This window comes from Plasmodium gallinaceum (genome assembly GCF_900005855.1).
Source record: "Plasmodium gallinaceum strain 8A genome assembly, contig: PGAL8A_v1_10, whole genome shotgun sequence".
Classification (NCBI taxonomy): Eukaryota; Apicomplexa; class Aconoidasida; order Haemosporida; family Plasmodiidae; genus Plasmodium; species Plasmodium gallinaceum.
The window spans coordinates 174,967-197,282 of NW_021628239.1; the positions used below are offsets into that span (position 1 = coordinate 174,967).

The window sequence follows — 22,316 nt, forward strand, 5'->3', positions numbered from 1 at the left end:
ATTAAAAAAAAAAAAAAAAAAAAAAAAAAAAAAATATATATATATATATATATATATATGTATTACATATGTGTATCACGAAAAAATTATATATATATATGTTATATGTAAAATAATAATTTTAATGAAAAACTAAATCTATTTTAACGTAATAATAAAAAAAATAGAATTTCACAAATTATGAAAAAAAAATTAAAAATCATATAAGTTAAAATTGAACAATAATATTTATAATATATATATATTTTAATTTAAGAACAATTAATAAATAATATTATGTTTTTCCTTATTTTTTTTTATTTCAACAAAAAATAACAAAAACATTTCAAAAAAAAAAAAAAAGAAAAAAAAGGAAAGATAAAATAAAACGAATAAATATGTGAAAATAAGGCAGAACAATAGATGTTTATAAAAATAATTAACTTAAAAATATATAAGCATATGTTGTTTATATTTTTAAAGCTATTATATTCATTATATTAATGATCGAATATACATAAGCCAATCTTCATCTATTAAATATTCATTTATTTGATTAATATTATTTGTTGGGTTAAGGAGATCTTTTTTAATATTTGTTTTTTCTATTAATATACCAGATGACTTGTCTAAGCTAAAATCTAAAAATGAATTTAGTTCATCATAGTCATCCACTAATTCTTCATACATAATTTCTTTTCCTTTTTCATTTTCCTTTTCCTTTTCCTTTTCCTTTTCGTTTTCCCTTTCCTTTTCTTTTTCATTAATGTTTCCATTTTCATTTAAAGATTCGTTACAACCTAACATATTCAATCTCTCTCTTTTTTCAATGATCATTTTTGTTGATTCATATTTATTTTTTGTTTCTAACAAATACATTTCTAAATATTTCTTTATTTCGTCCATTTCTTTTAATTTATTTGTGTTTATTTTTATAGTGTGACTTACAAATTTTTTTTTTTTTTTAATATATATTGTAGTGTTTTGAAATTTATTATAAATTTGACCAAGAGCAGATATTTCTATATTTAGAACATTTAAGGAGTTTTGAAACCACATATATATATCTTTGTCTTGTTTTATATCTTCACATAATTTTTCCTTTTTATTTTTAAAAATATTGTTGTATATATATTGGGCGCACTCAAAAATTGTTATATTTAACTTCAGAAAACAATCAATTAATTTATTTATATCATTTGGTTTCATACATATTATAGTACTTTTCATCTTGTTAGTTTTATCATATTCATTAAAATTTATATCATATTTTCTTTTATAAATTATTCTTACTTTAGATTTTTCTTCACTTTTAACTATTGTGTTAATATCTAAAGTAGAATTATCATATTTATAAACTGAATTATTGCTACTATTACCTTTTTCCATTAGTACATCAATGTTTTGTGAAAATCTGTTCATGCTATCTATATTTAAATAACTTCTTTTTATGTCACTAAAATCCGAATTTTTAACAGATGAAGCATCCAAGCAATTGAAATCATCAGAATTATTTTTCTTATCTATATATTTATCTTCGTTATATTTTAAATTACTGCTTTTATTAATTGATAAATCATTTTTGTTATTTTTCGTATAATAATTTTCATACTCATTAAAAATATAATTTTTATTTATTAAATTATTTGTATAACTTTCTTTTTTGTTTTGATTATTATTTTTTTCTATTTCTTGATTTTCATCCATTTTTAATTTAGTATTCATTAAAATTTTATTTTCTTTTTCATCATTTATCCTATTTTCGTTTTTTGTTTGTTCAATGTAAGGTTCATTATTTTTCTCAGAAGAATTTCTTTCTCCTACATTTAAGATTTTTGTATATAGTGTTTTATTAAAAGAATCATACGAATAATGATTTTGTATATTATCATTTTTTTTAATTTCATAACATTCTTCATATTTTTCTTTTTTTTGAAGAATTAATTCATATTTTTTTTCATATTTAATATTATCAGTATTCATGTGCTGAATATATTTTATCTCATTTTCTTTTTCATTTCCAAAAAAATTACTAGAATTTATAAAAAAAAATGATTTTTCACCTGGATTGTTCAGAAAAAAATTGCAATTTTCATTTTCATCAAGTAATGAAATAAAAAAAAATTTACAAGCAGATATTATGTTACTTAAAACAATTTTGTTTAACTTCATATTCAATAGTTGTTCTAATAATAGATTATTAAGTTTGCTGCATAACAATCTATTTATTTTAATTTTAAAGTGAACATTTTTATTTGTGTATATATTATTTAGTTGTGCAATTTTTGAAATAAAAGTGCGCAAGTAACGGCCGTTAATGAAGCTTAAATATACTTTTAATGTTTCGTAAAATATTATTTCAAATATTTGTAACTTACATGAAGATGCATAAAATTTATATCCATTATTTATTATTTCCATTTTTTTTTTCATAGAATAGTTATCATTTATAACAAACTCTTTTTTATGGTTATTGTGTAAAGGATTTATTAATTTAACCTTGTAACTATTTATTAAATAACAATCATCTATATGAATATATTTTTTTTTTTCTAAAAATTTATCCATTAATAAATTTATGTAGAAATTTATCATTAATGAATAATTGGAGTTTTTTCTTAAAACATTCAAAAGCATTATAATTGATATTAAAGATAACTGTATCGTATCTTTATCTATTTTTATACTATCTTTTGTATTTAAATTTCTCATTTTATTCTTCTTATTTAATATATTTTTGCTTATATATATTTTTTCCTTTTTTAATTCATTATTCTCTAATAAGTTTAATTTTAGTATTTCTTTTTTTGTCATAACCAAACTTCCAAAAGGTATAAATGGTTTATATATATAAGTCTTTTTTTTTTTTTTTTTTTTTTTATTATTTCTTTTCCTCCCATATTGTCCCATAAAATAATCCTCTCCTGAATTCATAGAATCTTTTGTGAAATTTTTACTTTCTATTTCGCTTTTTAATTTATTATCATAAATCTCATAATTACTACATTTTTTTTTAGAGGTTTCGCTTATTTTCATATTGTCCTCTTTTTCTTTTTTTTCTAAATTTGAATCATCATTACTATTATCTTTGATTTTATCTAAATTATTATAATTTCTGTGCAAACTTTTTCCATTTACAATATACCTTTTTTTATCGTCCTTTTTTGCATTGTAGTTTTCTTCATCATAGGATACATGATATTCTTCTTCCTCTTCTTCCTCTTCTTCATCTTCTTCCTCATCTTCTTCCTCTTCCTCTTCCTCTTCTTCTTCTTCTTCTTCTTCATCTTCCTCTTTCAATTTTTTTTCATTTAATACATGGTTGAAATTTTCAACAAAATCATAATTAAAATAATAATTTTCTGAATAATTTTTGTACATATTATATGATTTTTTTTGATAAATTTTATTCTTTTTAATTTTTTGAGTTTTTTTACTTTTGTATTTAAGATACTTATCTATTAAAAAATTATCATCAATGACAATTATTTCACTAGTTAATTTATTTATATGAACAGTGCATAAAAATAAACACATTAAACGAAAACATAATAACCGAAATAATCTTTGAATAAAGAAAAAAATAAATTTTTTTTTAAAATAAAATAAGTTGTACCCACAAGATAAGTATTTATATATTAATAAAATTAGTAAACTTCTATATATATATACTTTATTATCACCATATTCGTGAAATAAAAAAAAGTCAGTTTTTATCTCTTTATACAACAATTTTACAATCAAATTTAAACGTAATCTGCTATTTACAACATTATAATAAATTAAAGGTTTTTCATACATATATCTTTTTTTCTCTTTATTATAAATTCCCTTTTTAATATTTAAATAATCTTTTAAAAATAAACTTTTATTTTTGGTTTCAAAAAACTCATTACATAAGCAACTTTTAATATTCAAATATTTCATTTTTTCTTTTTCATAATTTTTTATTTCTTTTTCATGAATTTTCAAAAATTCTTCTTTTTTATTTAGTTCTACACATATAAATAAATTTACAGGAAATATTTCGTTTTTCACATCAAAAGACTTTTTATTAACGTCATCATTAATAATTATTGATGCATTTAATAATTTAACTAAAGACAAAAAAATCAATGGGTAAATATCTATAATTATATTTGTATATTTATTTCTTCTTGATTTAAGTTTTACTGTATTTTTTTTTTTATTATTATAATCTATATTGTTTTTACTCCACTTTATTATATTATTCATTTTTTTTAAATATATATCATATATTTTTTTTTTTTTTTCATTGTAATCACTATTATTTTTTACTTTTTTGTCAATTTCTCTTTTAAATAAATTGCCATCTATTTTAGAAAAAATATTTCCTGTGTGGACATTATATTCCTTTTTACATTCATATAATCTACATAAAATATGATAAGCTATTTCTTCCTTAAAAAAGTGAAGGTTTTCAATGAAATTTTCTTCATTTATTAACAAATTTTCTACTTTTTTATTTAAATTAATATTACCTTTATTATCTGTGATATTATTATCAGCGTATTTTCTTTTACTATTAAAGTACAAATTTAAAAAGCGATATGAAATAATAAGATGATATTTGTTTATTAATTTTATTAATTTTTCCTTGTTTCTCTCATAAAAAATAGTTTTATCATGTATATACTCATTTTTAATATTATTGATGTTTTCTGAATTGTTATATATTTTTTTAGTATTATTATCTATTTTAAGGTGATTAATTTGTTGATTAGATATATTGTTTTCCTCTAAATTTTTAACCATATCTTTTAACATATGATCATTCGTACATAAATTTATATTTTCTTCTGGGTCTTTTCTTGAAATAACACAAAAGTCTTCTTTATTCTTTAAATCACTAAAAATATGATATTTTTTATTTTCTTCACAATGTTGATATCTATTTACATCTTTATTTATTATATTCAAATAACTTATATGCTTTCCATTATGAAATTCATTTTTTAACCCCATGTTTTTATTTGTGTTCATTACTGTTTTACAACTGATTTCTTTTATGTTTTTATGTCTGTTTGTTTTTCTTTTCAAAGAAAACGAAAACTTAGTAAAGTGCATAAAATGCATCCTAAAATTTTTAAAAATTAATGAAAAAAAAATTATATAAGATAAAAATATGCATGAACAAGGTTTCATATATATGTGTAAATTTAAGTAATTATTTATAATATTCAATTTATATTTTTTTTCTTTTTTGTATATATTTTTTCCTTTTAAACATTTCGAAAAATAAAATGAAAATAAATCAGTTAAGTTAATATCTAATAAATTTATATCAATATCAATATCCTCATAATTCTTTTTCCTTTTTAAATAATAATTGATAAAATATATATTTTGTGAATAACTTTTATTTACATCATTTTTTACTAATATAGTTGTTACTATATTACGTAAATGGTTATCTTTTATATATATTTGGCTCAAAAAGTGTTTTAACTGCTCTTTTTTGATTTTATTTATAAAAAATAAAAATAAAATATCGAATATGCTTTTAAATAAAATACTAGACTTAAACAACATTAGGCATTTACATAAAATTAAAAAAGTAACTTCTATAAATTTTTTGTTCAAAAAATTATTTTTTTTTTTTATATAATTTTTTGATTTTTTTTTGGTATGTAGTGAATAATTATCATCATATATTTTAAGAGAAACGCTTTTTAAAGGCGTAGTTGTGTTTAATTGAAATTTATTTATTTTATGTTCTGTTATACTTTTTAATTTATAATCTAAATTATTTGTATTATTATGGTTAGAATTATACCTGTCATATAATAAACTGTTATTTTTAAAATTTAAATTAAGGAAAGTACTGATATTTTTAATGAAATTTGTATTTTCACACTTTGATTTGTTAGATTTATTTTCATCACACTTTTTAACTTCTGTTTCTATTTCATCATTTAACTCATTATATGATTCTATGTCTTCTAAAAATTTTATTTTATTTTCATTAATATCTCCATTTTCTACTGTTTTATTGAATATCTGTTTTTCCTTTAATAATTTTTCATTATTCCCTACAATTTCCCCTGTATTTATATTTTCACTTTTATCTATTCTTTTCTTTTTTTCTAAAATCATTGAACTACTTAAATCATTTTCTAGATTAATTTTATCACTTATTTTTCTTTTAATGATACTGCTGTCTTTTTCTTTTTCAGTTTTCACTTCAGGTATGATTTTCTCATTTATATGGTCACCTTTAATAGAAAACAAAAAGTCATTGCAAGAAGTTTCATTAAAATATCCATCTAAATTATAAAATTTTTTCAAATTTATAATAGTAAAAATATTACGCAACCAAATATTCTTATAAATTTTTAGTTGATCTAGTGTTATTGATTTCATATATTTATATATAATATCACTGTATTCTTTTATATATGAAAATAACAACTCATATGTTTTTTTCAAAGCTTCATTTTCAAAATAATAAGAAACATTTTGATTAACAGAAAAAGAAATATATTCCATTAGTAATGCAATAAATAAAAAAATGAATGAGTAATTCTTATTTATATAATCGTCATATAAAAAATTATCTTTATTAGATCCACTTAAATTTTTCGATGTTTTTTTTTTTTTTCTTTTTTTTTTATTTATTTTATTTAAGTTTATTTTAATATTCTTTAAGCAACGAATAATCCTTTTATATAAAAATTTACTTTTAATTTTTATTTTATAAAAATTATATGTTAATTTAAATTTAATTATATCTTCAAAAAAATGTCTTAAAATATTAACATATATGGAATAATTATTTCTTGATATATATAATATATATAATATAATTAAATCTTGCCTTATTGATTTTTCCTTTTTTACACTTTCTATAGAACTATTTTCAATTTTTATTGATTCTTTATTCTCAATTAATCTATCACTTATGTAGTGTGTATTGCTATTTTTTTTTTTGAAACTATTTTTATTATTTTCAATAATTTTAATTTCTTCTTCTTTCTTTTCTATATATTGAAAATTGTCTAAAATAATCTCATTATTTTTTCCCAAGTTTATACTTATTTTAGCACTATTTTTTTTCAGATAAATTTTAAATTCCTTTAAAAATTTTTTATGATTTTTTGATAAACATATTATTTTAGAAAATAAAGATATATATAAAGAACAAATATAATTATAATTCAAACCAATATATAAAGATTTCCCAGTATTTTTTTGAAGTACAACATTAATAACAAAAAGAATAGAATAATTTAGAAATTTTTTGTTTGTTAAAAATCCAATCATAAAATTTATTAAAAGATTTATATCTTCCAGAAATGACACATTTTTTAATTTAATTTTATATATATATAAAATGAACCAATTAAATGCAAATATATTTATTCTAAATATAAAATAATCATGTAAAACAAAAATTTTACTCATAAAATAAGAAAAATTTCTAATTTCTATGTCATTACATTTTCTATTTAAATTCCATAAATAAGGAGATAAATTTTTCATAGTATTATATAGGTACACTTTATTAAATCCCATGTATTTTGATTTTTTATAAAATAAATAAGATAGAAGAATTATATATTCATATATATTTATTTTTTTTTTAATGAAATATTCCTTTAAATAATTTAGAATTACTTGTTTTTTAATATAATTTAAATCTCTTAAATTTGTATATATATATTTGTTGTCTTTAATTATACAAGAATTATTAGCATTTAACATGTCATTTGTTTTGTAACAATTTATGTTATTTGAGGAATTTTTATAAAAATGATTATCTTGTTCTTCATTTACAGGTAGATTGTTTAAGTTTTCCTTATTGCTGTAAATATTAATTGGAAAAAAATTTATATCATTTATTTGTTTTAATAAATAATTATTAGAGGGAATTTTGTTTGCACATTTATTATTTTCATTTAAATTAGTGTCTTTATGTACACTATCATTATAAATAATATTTTTATTGTTACTACTACTACCATTATTAATACTACTAATGCGTTTGTTACTACTACTATTGCTATTATTATTACAACTTTGATTGTTATTATAAAAGGAGTTATCACTATTATTACTTGTACTTTCCGTTTTTGTGATTTCATCAGAAGTAGATTCCATTAAATATTCAGAATTTTCAGTGGATTCAGAAGATAATGAGCTTTCACTTTTAACTGATCTGTTAATACATTCGCTGCAACTACCTGATTCATCTAAAGATATACTTTTATCAGTTAAACTGTTTAAATTATCACTTTTTCCTTGTTTTTTTTGGTATGTTAATTTATTATTTACATTAATTTCACTAAAATCTTGTAATTTTGTATTTTTTTTTTTTTCTTCTTCTCCTTCTCCTTCTTCCTCTTTTTCTTTTTCTTTTTCTTCCTCTTCTTCTTCCTCTTTTTCTTCCTCTTCTTCTTCCTCCTTTTCTTCCTCTTCCTCTTTTTCTTCCTCATCTTCTTCCTCTTCTTCCTCTCTAATTTCAAAATCGCTTCTATCTGTCTGTTCATTAACTATATCATGATCTTTGTTACTATAATATATATTTGAATTTATGTTGTCATCTAATTCTTCATTTGTATTGCTTAGATCATCTTTATATTCATCTTTATTTAAATAATTCTCCTTTTTTGTATATTCTTCATATTCATTACTTTTAAATTTATAACTGTTTTTCCTTCTTTTAATATTGTGATTTTTTTTTTTTGTCTCTATTTCTTCATTGAATTTTATTTCACTTTTATTTAATAAATCTCCTGAGAATTTGTTCTGCATATGCAATATCGAATCTTTCAATCTATAATTTTTCATTAATTTTTCATGTTTACTTGTTTTTGCCCTTTTTTCTTTTTCACTTTGTTCATTGTCATTCTCATAGTAATCTTTTTTCTCATCTCCTTCTGAACATGATAAATAATTTTCATTTGAGTCATAACCACCTTTGTTTTCACATTTCTTTTCTTTATCTGAATACAGTGAATTGCTTTTACTCAGTTTCTCATATTTTTTTCTTACTCTTAAATGATTATATATTTCTTTTTTTTGACTTGCATAACTTTTATTTGAGCTTTTTTCATGATCATTTAAACTGTTATCACTGTATTCATAATATTTTCTTTCGTATTTATGATCATTTTCACTTTCGTTGTCATTACTGATTTCATTTTCGCTTTCATTTTTACTCCTATTTTCTTTTTCATTTTCTTTAAAAGAACTTCTATTCCACTTTTCATTTATAAAATCTATAACTGTTGGCCTTTTCTTTTTCTTAGGAATGTGCATATTAAATGTCTCTCTATTCATTTTTCTTTTTTTCATTTTTTCATCCAATACATTAGTAAAAAATGAAGAAGAAGAAGATGAATATGATGATGCGGAATTATGAGAAGAACACATAGAAGATAAAAAATTATTTTCTTTGAGTGTTTCCTTTTTTTTATCTTTTAAATTATGTAAACATCTATTAATATATTTATTCTCTTTTATTTTATTCTTTCTTTTTTTTTTTTTTTTATCATAACTTTCTTCTAATTTATCACTATTAGTGGAAGAAGATTTATTACTATTACTAAATATGATATTTTTGAAGTTTTTGTTTGGCATAATTTTTTCATTATAACATTTTGGATTTTTATAATTACTTCTGTTGGATTCATCACTAGTATCACTAAACTTTTCCTTTTCATTAATATTATTTGTTGTTGATGTGTTATTTGAATTACATCTGTTTTTATAATTAACCTTATTATTTAAATTCATTGATAATAAATTTTTATTACTGTGATGATTAAAACTATCAAAATTTTTGTCGTTTGGAGACTCATATTTGTGATGTTTATATAAATTGTAACTTCTTTTATTAATTAATTTGTTTTGTTTTAAATTCAAGTATTTATTGAAGGAATTTTTTTTTTTATCTTCTTGATTACCTTCAACATATTCGTTGTTTAAATTTGCATTTATAAAATAACATGATTTTCTGTGTTCTAAGTAATCATTGTTGTCATTTGCAGTTGAATTATAAGCATCTTTATAATCAATATTGTTATTAAATTTCATTTTCATACTGAGTAAATTTTCTCTATTTTCTTTAATATTTTTTAATTTTACTTTATATAGGTTATTAGAATTTAACGGATCATTTATGTCATTATTTTTATTATTGAATTTTAAATTATTTCTTATATTCTTTTTATATAAATTATTAGATATTAATTCATTTTTTACATTTAAACAACTATATGAATTTTTATTATCTAAATAACTAAGATCCTTATCATCCATTGTAGTTGATTTCATGTTTATTTCAGGATAATTTATTAAATTTAAATTGGAATTTATATTTCTTCTCATATTATTTATTTGTGAAGTATTTAAAGGGTTAATATTTATATTAGGAGTTCTAAAATTTATATTTTGCTCATACATATTTAAATTTAGTGTATTTTCATTATTGTTTAGAGAATTTAACATTAAATTAGATGATACATCAGCATTATTATTTAAATTATTTGATACATTTATATTGGATGGAACAGTTATTGTGTTCTGTACATTGTTCGACATATTCATATTTATACCTGCATTTAAAGGATTATTATTATTCATATTATTTAATGTATTTACATTTACAATATGATTTAAAGAATTATTTATTTGAGAATTATTCAATGGGCTCAATTTTATATAATCTAGAGAATTAAACGTAGCGTTTGAATTAATATCAACATTTTTGTTTATGTTATCAATTAAATTATGAGAATGATTTAAATTGTTAGCCAAAATTTGATTAATATTTTGATTAAAATTTTGGTTATTTTGATTTAAAATTTGATTTTTATTTTGATTTAAAATTTGATTATTAATTTGATTTAAAATTTGATTGTTATTTTGATGTAAAATCTGATTATTCGTTTGATTTAAAATTTTATTACTATTTTGATTAATTATTTGATTTAAATTATTATTTAAATTTTGGCTTAAATCATGATTTAAAATTTTATTTGAATTTCGATTTAAACATTGACTTAAACTATTATTTAAACTTTGGTTTAAATTTTGACTTAAATCTTGATTCAAACTTTGATTTAAATTATGATTTAAATTTTTATTTTCATTATATGTTATATTTGTATTTTTCTTACAATTATTTAATGAATTTAAATTCAAAAGTGCATTATTCATATTTGCGCTAAAATGCGTATCTACACATTGATGTAAAGAACAAATATTATTTTTTGCATGATATAAAATGTTCATATTATTATTTGAATTCAATGGATATATGTTATAATTTGAAAGTGCAGAAGATTTATTAAGTATATTTCTATCAAGAACATTTTTTATATTTTCATCAAGACTATTTATTTCGGATGGGTTTCTATTGAAGCATGTACATTGAACACATAATTCTTTATCATAATTTTGATTAACATTATTTGTTGAATATCTTTCAAAAAAATTTTTTGAATAATTTAAATTATTTTCTTGGCATGAATTTTCTTTTTGATATATTATGTTATTATTTAATAAATTAATTTTTGAATTAGATAAACAACTATCTATTGGGTAATCATATATATTATAAAAATTCAAATTTCTTCGGCTATATTCATTATTTTCTGTATTATTATCTATATATGAAGGAGCATAAAAATTGTTTAATGGATTCAAATAATAACTTCTATTATTGTTTTCATAATTAATTTCATTACATAAATTTTCACTTCGAAAATAATTTTTTGCTATTCCTTTGCTCATATTATAATTATATATATTATTGTTCATTATATAAAGAAATATTAAATTATTTTAAAAGAAATAGGGACAAACATCATATCTTATAAAAAATGAAAACCTTTATAATGTAAATGAATTAACAAAAAAAAAAAAAAAAAAAAAAAAAAAAAAGAGAATAAAATAAAATAGAATCATAATAAAATTCATTTAAAATAAAGGAAGATAGAATATGATTAATATTCTTAATTTATTTTAAAATATAGGATATATAAAGTATGATATGCACATGTATCCTTTTATGTTAATATGGAAATAGGACAATTAAAATATATAAAAAACTCTTCTGCTTATTTTAATATCATAAATACAATAAAAAAATACTTAAAAGACTATTTACATTTTTTTTCATTTTTTATAACTAATATTACTATGTCTTTTTTATATTTTTTTTAATAGGTATCTTTACTAATGTAAATATAAACAAAAATATTCTTTAAAAAATAAATTAAAATAAAATAAAACAAAATGTAATTAAGAGAATTAAATAAATGAAAAATAATATATTCATTTGTCTCTATGTGCAAAACCCCTACGTAGAACATAAAATATATTTTTTTAAAGAGTCAATTTATGAATCCAATGATAAAGCACCTTACGCAGAAGTATTTCAAGAGAATCTTAAGTATTTTTCTGTTATAAAAAAATAACCTTTTAGAAAACATTTTTATCACACATATGATATTCATTAATATAAATAAGAATTTTTTTTTATATTATTTTTAAAAATCTCTTTTCCTTTTTACATAGTAGTAATAAACTACTTATAACTATAAAAAGTAGATGCACACAAAATTAAATTGGTTCTTAAGATTTCAAGAAAAAAGCAAAAGTTTCAAATATTCTTAGATAAAAGATTACATTTATCGAAAATTTGGAGTTAAATTATTCTTATGATCTCATAATGTATTCCCTTCACCATATAATACATATTTTTTTTTTGTTTAAAATATTTAAAAAAAAAATAATAATAATTCTATAATAAAAGGTATGCTCTATAAAAATTAAATTATCCATGTTATCTTCTACCTTTTTTTTTCTTTTTTTTTTTATACTTAGAAAATGTTAGAGATAAATATTTATTTTTATAATTTCTGTCAAAAAGAAAATATGCTAATTTTAAAGATTAAAGTTATTCTTTAACGAATTAACATAAATATAATAGTTAAAGTATAATAGGATAATTACCTTTAAAAGTTATCAAAAATTCAAAAAGAAATCACAAAAATTATGTATCAAAAAACTCAAATAATAAATAATTTTTTTTTAATAAAATATATTTTTTTTTTTTATATTAATAAGAGGAAAATTCAAGTAATGTTTTAACAACTTATTTATTTTATTCTCTTTGATATTGATATTATTTGCACACTTCTGCGCACCTTTTGTATTCTTTTTTTTCTTAGCAATAATTTTTATCTTTATGGGAATATTTATAAATTAATTTTATGAACTATTCATATATTTGCAGTAATTTTTTTTTATTTTTTTTTAAATATATTGATATATGCATATATACATTTTTTCTTTCATTTTTTGTGTGTGCACATAGCTATACTTACATATAAGTGTTTTTTATATTCAATAAAGCTATATTGTTCATATTTTTTAAAGGATATATATTTAAAATACATAATTAAGATTATAAAAATAAATTAAACCTATTTTCATTGTATTTCTTTACATTATATTCCTTAATTTTTCAAAGAATAATTGTGGTTGTTTTTAACATAATATATAATTTTTTGTATGTTATAAGCTTTTCTAAATATATATAGATTTTATCTGTTTTTAAATCAAACTATTTTTTCTGTGTTAGTTTTTTTTTTCGTATAAGATTATTTTTTTATCAAACTTTTATTTTTTCTTATAAAATTTTTGTATTGCATTTTAATATATTTTTTTTTTATTTTGTTTTATAATAACTCATGGCACAAAATGTATTTTGCAAAAATATATTTTTTTTTAAATTATTTTTTTTTTTTAGATTTTATTAATATAAAAATAAATTTTTAAAAAATAAGGATCTCTCAAAAATTGTTTTTATAAAAAATAAGCATAAGCAAAATGTGTCTCACCTTTGTTATTAATTTATCCCTTTTAACATATTTAGAAATATAAAAGAAATTTATTTTATACTTTTAATAAACTTATGCATAAATTTTTACCCTCCAAAAAAAAGTAAAATAAAAAATTAAATCTATAATAAAAAAATTTTTTTTTTTATGTATTATAAGGTATGATTATTAGCTTCATATAAAAAATTTTTATCGAAATACATTTAAAGCATAATTTTTTATAATTAAATTCATGTATTATCTTTTTCTTTTTATCGCATAATTTCATAAACAAATAATAAAAAAAAATTGATAAGAAAAAGCTGGATAAGATAGTAACCATATATTTATTCAAGAATCATTCACATAAATTTTAATAATGAATTATTTCGAAGAAAATGAAACATACGGGAGAGGCATCACTGAAAACAATAATTTGTTTTTAAGTTGTCGTAGTAATGTAGAAATAAATAACGTTCAAAAAATTATGATTAATAATTCAAACGAGCAAGTCCTACTAAAAGAGAATGATTTATTCAATATACCAAGTAGCTTATTCAATAATTACAAAAAAGATGAATATCCTTTACAAGAAAATAAAAGTAATTTGAAAAGTCATAATACAAATAACAACATAGAAAATTTATGTGATTATATATCAAAAGAAGATGAAGAGAATAATATTTATAATTACAATAAGAAAAATAATTCTGATTTTATTGAAGTAAGTTATGATAGCTTTTTAAATGATAGCTATAATAGGTCACAAAGCACTTTAATTAATTATACAGACAACTCAGATGATGAAAAAAAAATATCCATTAAAAATAATAATGAACAAAAAAATATATTAACAAAAAATTGTTATACTAATAACAGTGAAGGTTTTCTGATTGATAATTTAAGTTATAACGATAACACAGATGAAAAAAAAAACTTAGAACAGAATAACAATTATTCCAATACATTTGATGAAACCTATATAAATCATAAAAATATAAAAAATAATAATTTATATTATAATGATTTAATTAATTGTTTTAGTAATGAAGATAAAAGTGTAAATTCTAAAAATAAAATCAGTACGCATAATAGTTTTGATAACAAAAGAATTAATTGTGTTAATGAAGGTGAATATAGTTTCGAGAATATAAAGAATTGTAATACTTATTATGAAGAAGGAAAAGTTCTAAAAAAAATTGACCTTGGAGTTTTAAGTAATTCCAGTAACTCTTTGAGTTTTAATGAGGAAAATAATGAAAAGAAAAATATGAATAATTTTATAAACGAAAAAAATTCAATTCTTGAGTATTTAAATAACAATTTAAAAAATAATAAATTTGTTGAAAGTCTCAATCAACTAGAAAATCGTGAATATATTGAAGATAAAGAATATATTAGTAATATTCATGATTTACATAGTGTTAGAAATTGCAAAATTGAAAAAAGATTATTAAATAATAGTAATGATTTTACCAGTAATGATAACCATTCAAAAATAAAAGACATTGTTAAAGACGACGAAGGGAAGAATTATAAGAAGTTAAAGAAAAAAAAGAAAAAAAATAAGAAAGATAATAATTTTTCATGTTCTTCTGAAAATACTGAAACGGATTTTAAAAACAATAAAATATATGAAATTCATAAAAATAACATTAAAAAAGAAAAAGGTTATAAAGGAGATGAATTGAGTGATTGTGAAAGGAATATAACCTATAATTTTAACGTGGAAAATAATAATTATAGTTCCGAAAAGCTTGATAAATCTATTAATGGGAATGAAATTATATCAGAAGCAGGTTCCAATAGAAAAAATTATTATAATGAAGAAGATAATAATGATATAAAAAAAAGTAAATTTCATATTTATGATTTTCAAGATAACCAAAATGACAGTAATTACATTGATACAAACGAAGAAAATTATGATTATATATCAAATAATTCTGATGAATATAATGACAAAAGTGAAAATTTAAAAGATGTATTTATTCAATATAAAAAGTCTTTAGCGTATTTTGAAAAGAGTTCAATAAATAGTGATAATAGCTCATTAGGATATTATGCAAAATCAGAAAAAAGTGTGAATAATAATAACGGTTCTGGAAATGAAAAAAGTTTATGTTGTAACATAAAGGGAAATCAATCAAATGCAAATAATGAAGTTAAAAAAAAATTAAAACAAAAAAAAATTCTTAAGAGAAGAAGTTCTCTTTCCACAAATTTAAGTATGAATAGTAATTTGTTAAATAATAAATTTGATTTACATATTAATATAAAAAATGTAAAAGATAATAAAAGCAGAGATAAACAAATGAAAGAAAACGAAATAAAATCTAGAACAAGTTCATTAAATGAAAATACACAAGCACTTAAAGAAAAAGGGAACAATCAGTTAAGGGATAGATTTGATATAGATCAAATTATTGAAAAATCTAATGATTTTATCAATTGTAAAATAGATGATGAAAATAAAAATAAAAAAGAAAGTGAAATCAATTATAATAATAAAAATGATAATGAATATAAAAATGAAAATTATTCCTGTGAAAATAAATGTGAATATAAAGATTTCGAGAATGAAAATAATTTTAATCGTGAACATAAAGGTGAGAATGTTGAAACAAAGAAAAATGGTGAGGATATGAAAAATATTTGTGATAAAGAGAATAAAAATGAGAAAAATAGAAATTTGAAGAAAGAAAATTTTGATATTGAAAATAAATTGAAATATTTCATTGACTTTAAAGAAGAAAAAGTAAATAATGAAATAAGTAATGAAAAAAATTCACTAAAGAACATTTTAGATATTAATGAAAAAGAAAATTATGAAAATTTTAATTATAAAGGAAAGAAAAAAAAAAGTAGTTCACATAATTTATATACTGATTTATATGTTAATAACAATGAAGTTCATAATGTTTCTAATAACAATTATAATATAGATATTAATGATAACATTAATAAAAATAGTACTACTACTACTACTAATAATATATATAATAGTAATAATAATAAAAATATTAAAAAGAACAACTCAAATAATAATGTAAATAATAATAATAATAATTCTTATAATAATAATAGCTATAAGGATCCTGGTGATAATAATAATTATTCTGGTAATAATAAAAATAATGATTTTGATAATAATGGTTATAATAATTCATATAATAATAATAGTAATAATGATTCTAATAATAACAGTAATAATGATTCTGATAATAATAGTAATAATGATTCTGATAATAATAGTAATAATGATTCTGATAATAATAGTAATAATGATTCTAATAATAATAGTAATAATGATTCTGATAATAATCAGAATAAGGAATATGATAATCTAATTAATGTTGATTCTGATAATAATCAGAATAAGGAATATGATAATCTAATTAATGTTGATTCTGATAACAATAAAAACAATGATTCCGATAGCAATAATGATTATGATAATAAGAAGAATGGTGACTTTGATGTTAATAATAATGATAAAATTGATTATGATAATAAAAATAATAATAATGATGATAACAATAAAAACAGTGATTCTGATAGTAATAAGAATAGTGATCCTTATGTTAATAATAATAATGACTATGATAACAATAAAAATAATGATTGTGATAGTAATAAGAATAATGATTCTTACGTTAATAATAATAATGATTTTGATAATAATAAAAATAATAATTTTTCAAATAATAATAGTTCTTCTAGTAACAATTATAAGCATAACTCTGCTCATGTAAATAGCAATATAGATTCTATTGACGGTAATAAAATTCATTCTTCTAACAGTAATATTAATTCTTCTAATGACAATAATAATATTGATTATACTTTTAATAGCAAAAACAGCGATCCTAGTAATAATGATATTTGTAAAAGTATTTATAACCTAAATAGAATTAATAACGTACATAATGATAATAGTATAATTGGTAGTAATAATAAAAATGTAAACTACGATATTAACATGAACAATCATATTAACGTTAATAATTATAATGATGTAAATAGCAATAATTGCGACAATAATAACAAAAGAAATGATAACATTTCTCAATTAAATTATGAATGTACAGAATTATTAAATGAAATAAAAGAATTAAAAAATACTATAGAAAATATGAAAAAGGAAAAAATTCATTTACTAGCTAAATTTAAAGTATACACGTTAAACAACAAAAAAGAACTAGAAGAATTAAAGATAAAATGTGAAAATAAAGAAAAAGAAATTGCAATATATATAAATGAGATTAAAAAAAAAGAAGAAATAGAAAAATGTAATATAAAATATTGTAATGAAATAAATATTTATAAAAACTCATTAGAGAAACAAAATGAAATACAAATAGATTTAGTTAAAAAAAATGAATCATTAAACGATATAAACACAAAATTACAAAAAGAAATAATATTACATATGGAAGAAATAAAGAAAATTGAAAAAGAAAATAATATTCTCAAAATGCAAATAAAACAAAAAGAAGGGGAAATCAGTATATTAGAAAAGAATAAAAAAGAAGAGGCATTAGATTATAACTTAAATGAAAATGATGTTTTGTTTTCCATTTCAACTGATAATAATATCTTAGTATGCTTTAAAAAAAATGATGAGTTTTTTATATTACCTGAAGATATTTTTGACTCAAAATATAATAAAATTAAAAAACCTATATGCATACAAGAGAAATATAAAAATGAACTGAGTGAATATAAAAAAATGGAAGATTTAAATATAAAGAAAATAAAAGAAGAAAAATTAGAAATTGAGAAAGAATATAATGAATATAAAATTAAAGTAAATAATTTAATTAATGAAGATAATGAAAATTATAAAATAATTGAAGAAAAAAATTGCTTAATTCAAGAATTAAACAATACTATCTTGAAATATGAAGAAGATATTGAAACATATAAGAAAGAGATATCTATTGTTAATGAAAAATGCAAAATGCTTGAATTAGAAATATGTAAAGAAAAAAATATAAGAGATCAACAAAATGTAGGTATATTGGATTTAAAAAAGAAAATTAAAAAAGAAAAATTGGAGTTAGAAAAAAAATATAAAGAGACATGTGATCAAGAAATTCAAAAAAAAATAAACGAAATGAAGGAGATATTTAATAATAAGGAAAAATTATTACAAGAACAAATCGAATCATTACTTTATAAAATAGAAAAATTAACTTTTTCAAATGAAGAAAAAAGACAAACTATTGAAAATTTAGAAAATTCATACGAAACTACTGAATTTAAAGATAATGTGAATAAAATAAAAAAAAAAAATGAATCGGAAGATATTGAAACAGAATCTTTGAAGAACAGTAGTAATTACGAGCAATTAAAAGAAATACATTTATGTGAAAAATGTAAAGGTAGTAATAATGTAAACATACCAATATATCCAAATGAATACAAAAAGATAATAAAAAAATTAGAGACATACGAATATATTATAAATGAAGAAAAGGAAAGTAAAAGAAGTCTGTTAGAAGAGATTAATACATTAAAAAATCAAATAAAAAATTATGAATCTATAAATGGAAATTATGAACATATTATGTATCAAAAAAACATTCTTTTAAATTTTATTTCACAAATACCAACTCGTATCCAAATTGATGATTATGTTTCAGTTATTTATAATTCATTTAATTTTTCAAATGAAGAAATAGAATTAATTAATTCAAAAAGATCAAAAAAATAAAATTAATAAAAAAAAATTGTGTTTTTTTTTTTTTTTGTATTTTTTCTTAAAATATTTCTTTTGTTTACTATTATTTATTATGTAATATCCGGATATATATATATATATATATATATATATATATATATATATATATATATTTTTTTTTTTTTTTTTTGTATATATTATGAATATAACAAGAAAATAAAACTTAATATTTTACGTGTGTAGATGTATTTTTTTTAAATTATTTTTAAAATGCAAAAGTAGCTTTTATACTCATTTTTAAAAGTTATATATACGTAATAATAATAATAATAATAAATTTTAAAAAAATTTAAAATTTGCTTCAAATAAAAAAATTTAAAATAAAATAAAATGAAAGAAAAATAAAATAGTATTAATAAATAAATAAATAAAATAATTATTACTTGAGGATTTATTTAAAAAAAAAAAAAAAAAAATTACAATGATATATATATATATATATAAGAAATTTTGTTTAAGCAGGATGGACGAAGAAAAAATGAATAAAAATAATTTCATTAAAAACGAAGATAGAAACATTTTCTAAGAGAACTACTCATATAAAAAAATTTATGTATGTAAATAGCACATACTGAAAATAATTTTCTTCATTATATTTTTTCATTTTAATAGAGAAAAGAACACTTCAAAATAAAGCATTCGATGAATTTAGATAATTATCAAAAAAAAAAACAAAAAAATTATTAATAAAATAAAATTATCACAATTGAAAATATTAAAATGTACATCAAAAGTATGAAATAATAAATATAAAATTATTAATTTTAATTACTTTCTTTCTTTATGATAAAAAATGCCCATATATAAAAGAAAACTAAAAGTAAAATTAAAAAAGTACATATAAATACATAATTTATAACAAAGTTATCCAATATAGATAAAAAAAATGATATTAAAAAGACAAACAATAAATTGATAAAAGACATAAAAAGACCAACAAAATTATAAATATCTGATTTTATTTCTTTCACACTTTTCTGTAAATTTAGAGATAACCTGAGAAAAAAATAATAAATATTATCAAAACAAATTAAAAATAATATTATGCAAACTTTTTCTAATTTTAAACATTACTTTGTCTTTAAATTGGTTGAGAAAAAGAAGTAGAATAAACAACAAATTATATAAAATATTAAAAAGCTGTATATATTCAAATGATTTAACATTAAAAATGGGAAAAAATAAAATAATAAAGAAATTCCTGATAAAATAATTCCTCTGAAAAAAAAAAAAAAAAAAAAAAATATATATAAATATATATATATATATAGTGTTAAAAAAAAGATATATTTTAATTACATGAAAATATCCTTTAATGCTATAATATTTTTTTTGTTTGAATAATATGATATATTTTCAAAACATTTTGTTAATGATATCAATATAACAGCAATTAAAATTTGAGAGAATATATTATTTATGTTAAAAAATTCTGATACATATATAGAAGTTAAAGGAATAAGCATTAATACCATAATATCTTCTACACTATTTAGATATGACAACATAGTTATATAAAATATTATTTTTTTCTCTCCTTTAATCCTATAAAAGTTATTAATTAATTCCGAAAATTGTTTTTTATATTGATCTTTCAATGAAATTTCTTCACTAATATAATCATCAAATTCTACACTTGTCTTTTCTTTTATGTATTTTTTTTTTTTATTATTATATACATTAGAAGAATTTTTATAACTAGTATATTTTTCATCATTATATTTTTGCCTTTCATAATACTCTTCAAAATCATTTTCATTATTATATTTTTTAATATAATCCATATTCTCAATACTTTCTCTTGAATTATGATATCTGAATTTATCAATATTGCTATCGTTATTCTTATTTGTAGTAATTTTCTTTTTTTTTAATCCAATACTATAGATAATTAAAGTTATTATAGTAATAAATGAAAATATAAAAGAAGAGAAATATATAAATACATCTCTATAATATATTTCATTAAAAAAGTTACTAAATATATAAATAACAAATATAAGTAGAGGATTAATAATAATAAATGATATATCAAAAAAAAATTGATGTAATGTTAGAAATTTTCTTTTGGCCTTTTCATTAATTTTTAAATCATATTTTTTTGATAAAAAATCTATTCCATTATTGTCAATATCAATTAAATTAGATATATTTATTTGTATATTATCAATTATTAATAAAAAGATAAAGATTAATTCATAAACCCTATTTATATAATATTTTTTTATTTGATCACTATAAAAATAATATAATAAAGGTATAAATATTCCCCATATAAATAATCTAACAGTATTGGTTAAAATTAAGAAAAATTTGATACTTTTTTTTTTTACTAAATATATAGAGATAGGAGTAAACAGAAATAATGTTAAAAATGAAACTAATCTGTATACATAAAACACTGAAAAATGAACAAATAAAAAAATTAAAAAAAATGATGTTATAACCCAATGAAATGACGTTCTAATTATATTTAATACTTGTCCTATAATGTATTTTTTTAAAATATCTTCATTAAAAAGAGAATCATCTTCAACACTTGATATAGAATTTACATTGTCAGAAGAAGTGTAATTAATTTCATAATATTCATTTTTATTTGAATAATTAACTTCAATGTTTTGTTTAATTTCTTTTTTTTTTTTTAAATTTTCATAAATAGAATTATACACTTCACTAAATTTTTTATCGTCTAAAGAGTCATCTTTTTTTTTTTTTTTCTTTTTTTCATTGTTTTT

General features: G+C 18.3%; 3 protein-coding genes across 3 annotated transcripts; 1 reads left to right on the top strand and 2 right to left on the bottom strand.

Moving 5' to 3' along the window:
* Window positions 1–474: 474 nt before the first annotated feature.
* Window positions 475–11,766, bottom strand: PGAL8A_00004400 (conserved Plasmodium protein, unknown function; the record flags this gene model as incomplete). The annotated part of the gene is made up of 1 exon (XM_028671438.1): window positions 475–11,766. The coding sequence occupies one exon, from the start codon at window positions 11,764–11,766 to the stop codon at window positions 475–477; it is 11,292 nt and encodes a 3,763-aa protein (XP_028528090.1).
* Window positions 11,767–14,211: 2,445 nt separating this feature from the next.
* On the top strand, window positions 14,212–19,551 carry PGAL8A_00004500 (conserved Plasmodium protein, unknown function; the record flags this gene model as incomplete). The annotated part of the gene is made up of 1 exon (XM_028671439.1): window positions 14,212–19,551. The coding sequence occupies one exon, from the start codon at window positions 14,212–14,214 to the stop codon at window positions 19,549–19,551; it is 5,340 nt and encodes a 1,779-aa protein (XP_028528091.1).
* A 791-nt stretch (window positions 19,552–20,342) lies between these two features.
* PGAL8A_00004600 (conserved Plasmodium membrane protein, unknown function) lies at window positions 20,343–22,316 on the bottom strand (the record flags this gene model as incomplete). Its single annotated transcript, XM_028671440.1, has 3 exons — window positions 20,343–20,574; window positions 20,653–20,796; window positions 20,878–22,316. Coding segments are annotated over 3 exons (1,815 nt in total), but the record flags the coding sequence as incomplete, so codon positions are not given.